The 3,901-nt window shown below is 35.4% G+C and overlaps 1 protein-coding gene across 1 annotated transcript in view; it reads right to left on the reverse strand.

Annotated features, from left to right (window-relative positions):
- Positions 1-2,130: 2,130 nt before the first annotated feature.
- Positions 2,131-3,901, reverse strand: part of LOC107563566 (interferon-induced protein 44-like) — a 7,354-nt gene continuing 5,583 nt past the window's right edge. The window contains exons 4-6 of the mRNA XM_016248469.1: positions 3,096-3,267; positions 2,406-2,506; positions 2,131-2,316 (exon numbers count right to left, since the gene is read on the reverse strand). Coding sequence (XP_016103955.1) covers positions 2,131-2,316; positions 2,406-2,506; positions 3,096-3,267 — 459 coding nt within the window. The remainder of the gene's footprint in view (positions 2,317-2,405; positions 2,507-3,095; positions 3,268-3,901) is intronic.

A 3,901-nucleotide genomic window follows, 5' to 3' on the forward strand; every position in this document is an offset into this window, starting at 1 on the left:
GTGAAACAGATTAGTTCAGTGATAATCAGCATCACAGATCACTGATGAAAGCAGACACTACCATCATGTTCACTTGTGTGCTTATACTGCTGACTTTAACTCAAGGTAAATTCTTACATGTATCATTACTTCACCATATCTCATTTTAAACATGCTTAAATAAGCTTTAGGTAACAGTAGGTAACAGAGCTAAAGATGTCATCACCCCATACAGTGATGCAGCATTTGCCACCGAGACTGAGACTGTGAAACTCTCTTGTAACTACACTGGTTCTGTCAAGAGTCTTCACTGGTATCTGCAATATGCAGGTTCACCACCACAGTTCCTCATCCTGGATTCCTATGGATCAACTACTTGTGCTAATCCTCCAGTTTCTGGAATATCCATCAGTCCCAGAAAAGAAGATAACAGTGTGGATCTGATCATCTCTTCTGCTGCTGTATCAGACTCTGCTCTGTATTACTGTGCTCTGAGACCCACAGTGACAGGAAACACTCAACACACCGTACAAGAACCTGACTGACTCTATAGTCATAAAATGAGATGTCAGAAAAAACAAATAGTATCCACACAGAGGAACGTTACATTCAAATTCACATTTAACAATACATTTTCCAGCTGGTTAGCATTTCTACTGTTTAGTTTTTCAGTATGTACATGTATTGATTTAGTAATTGCTTTATTACATTATTAGAGTATCACTATAACTATATTCTCAGATCTTTCCTCATGTATGAAAAAATATCAATAAATAAAGTCAACATTTAGTATTCTTTATATTTTTCAGATTCACATATGTTTTATCTTTGTTAGACTTGTGGATGTAGTCAATGGAAGAGTAAAGGTTTGTCACACCACCACTGGGGAATGCTGTGTACATTAAAACATTTCAGAGAGGATGCCTAACTACCGGTATATCAGAAATGAATTCACATCACATGTGCCAGGAACAACAGAAGACCGTCCCTTTGCCTTTGTAATTTGGTGAAACTGTTCTTAAATGTCATGAAAATTAACATTTTTCCCCCTCACAAAATGCACTTGATCCATAATGTATATGAAGAGTTCATTTGCAAAACCAAATAACTAAATTTTTTAACAATTTTCAAAAATCATGTTTTTTTTCCCATTATGCATCAAATTGCAGTTGGATTATTTTGATTAAGTAAAAATAACAACAACAAAAAAAATACAGCTAACTAACAATAAAAACATGATTTTTGAAAAAAAAAAAAAAAAAAAAAACGAGTTATCTTACTTGTGTCACTAGACTGCAAATATAATGCCACAGGCACAAACTGCACTTTCAAATATTAAATAATTCCACTAAATAGCCTCTATTTTTATTAGCTTTGAATGATTATACAGTAACATAATGAACATAATCACAGTCACACTTGCTGATAAAATGAATTAGCATAGGAAGAGACTTAATCAACATAAGCATAATTATTTTTAATATACACTGACTGAAGGCACAATCTTATCATCTCAGCATTTAATAAGACAAGATAGAGTTGTTAATAAACCACACCAATTACAGCTGCACAATTTACAGTTTACAAAGACAGTTTGTAAAGCTTCTTAACAGAGAGAAGCGTTCTTCTGATTCTGAGAACAGAGATGAGCTTGTCAAATGTGATTATGTGTAAACGAAGAGATATGATTTTTATGTATGTTGTGCAAAAAAATTATATTTTAGTGTTTCTACTTGAAAATGTTATGTTTACTGTAATTCAGTGTGTTACTGTTTTTTTTAATTATCATTATTTGTTAAGTTAATGGCAGAAAATTGTTTCTACACCAATTTGTTCAGTGTACACTCTTAAAAATAAAGGTGCTTCATGATGCCATAGAAGAACCTTTTTGTCTAAATGGTTCCATAAAGAACCTTTAACATCTGAAGAACCTTTCTGTTTCGCAAAAGGTTCTTTGTGGTGAAAGTAGGTTCTTCAGATTATAAAAACGCAAGAAAGAGATGGTTCTTTAAAGAACCTTTGACTGAATGGTTCTTTGTGGAACCAAAAATGGTTCTTCTATGGCATCGCTTGAAGAACCCTTTGAAGCACCTTTATTTTTAAGAGTGTACTGATATTCAAAATCTTTTGGTCAGAAAGGGAAAATGGTTTTTACTCAGACCTCTCTTCTGGATTGTAAAAATCATCAAAATAGCCCTCAGCAGCTCTGAGCATCTGAACAACAGCGTTTAGAAGCAGAATGTCTGTTTGAGGGTCTATTTCCAGTTCTTGGTAGTAGTTTTTCACTGGGACCACAACAGAAAGAGAAACTCCAAGCTGAAAGCTAACCTCCTGCATCTGTCACAAAATAATTCACCAAGACAATATGTAAAACAAACTGAACATTACAGAATACTTACTACAAATGTATATACATTAATTCATACCATTTTGTTGATATAGTGGCTCTGGTAGACATTTTTCAGGTCTTCTGCCACTAAGGGGCAGGCCTCATCCACCTTAGTCAGCAGAACCAGCTGAGGAATACCTGAAGTACAGAACAACACCTTATATGCTATCACATCCCAGAGACCACTATCCTATGATGATGCAACCCTAATGATTAAAGACTCATGCTAGTTGTACACTTTAACCCCACAAGATGTGCTCTTGAGCATGGGATTTAAAGGGACAGTCCACCACAAAATCCTGTAATTATTTACTTACTCTTATGTCGTTCCAAACCTGTATTAATTTCTTTCAACTGCTGAACACAAAAGAAGATATTTAGAAAAAATGTTAAACACCAAATTGTTTATATTCCTATTGACTTCCATTGTAGTTTTGTCCATATAATGGAAGTCAATGAAAACCAAACTGGTTTAGTAACCAGCATTCTTCAAAATATATTTTTATTGTGTGTTCCACAGAACACAAGAAAGTCATACAGATTTGGAACAACATGTGGGTGAGTGAATGAGGACAGAATTTTCTGATCTCTTTAAACTCAGGTTGGTGGAGAGGTTGCCCCTATATATACAGTAAGTGTACTGTAGATTGAATTTCCATCATTTACACGATATAATACCCTCATGTCACTTGAAATTAATTAAAATCTGTTCAAAATTGTTACACACTTAGCTGGTTGGCTTTCTTTCGAAAAACCACAAACTTCTCAATCATTTTGTCAGAGAGAAGCTTGACTCTGCTGATGTCAATCACAAACACCACACAGTGAATCTTGTCCTTCAAGCCAGGAGACTTATGGAAATGAGGGGAGTCTGGCTGTATAGGCATCAGTGGGTTAAACTGAGAAAAATGATCATATAGAATATCTTTAAAACATTTTGACGCAACAGAAAATAATGAATAAAAACATTGATAATTGATCTTCCAGACCTAACTATTAAAGGGGTCATATGATGCTTTTTTAAAGATCATTATTTTGTGTATTTGGTGTAACAGAATATGTTGACATGCTTTAATGTTCAAAAAACACATCATTTTTCAAATACTGTACATTATTGTAGGTCCTCTATGCCCCGCCTCTCTCAAACACTTCGTTTTCAACAAAGCCCCCTCCTTCCGACAAGCGCAGTCTGCTCTGATTGGCCAGCTGACCCAGTGCATTGTGATTGGCCGAACACCGCAAGCACTAGTCGGAAATGTAACACTCTTTACCATAATCGCGAGCTTCAGCTTTCAAAATAAATGTAAAGACAGTAAATAATGTCATTAGTTTTACCATCAGTTCAAGCCAGAAAGTGGAACAGAGTCGTGTGACAGACACAGTAATGATGCGGTACACAAGCCATGGTTAAGACAGCTGACTCTACTGTGATGTGACGCTGTCTCTCTCTCTCTCTCACACACACACACAGGTTTTTTATACTGTACAAACCGTATTCTCTATTGCCCTACACCAACCCTACCCCTAAACCCA

Source organism: Sinocyclocheilus grahami, unplaced genomic scaffold (assembly GCF_001515645.1).
Source record: "Sinocyclocheilus grahami isolate Dianchi unplaced genomic scaffold, SAMN03320097.WGS_v1.1 scaffold879.1, whole genome shotgun sequence".
NCBI classification, from domain to species: Eukaryota; Metazoa; Chordata; class Actinopteri; order Cypriniformes; family Cyprinidae; genus Sinocyclocheilus; species Sinocyclocheilus grahami.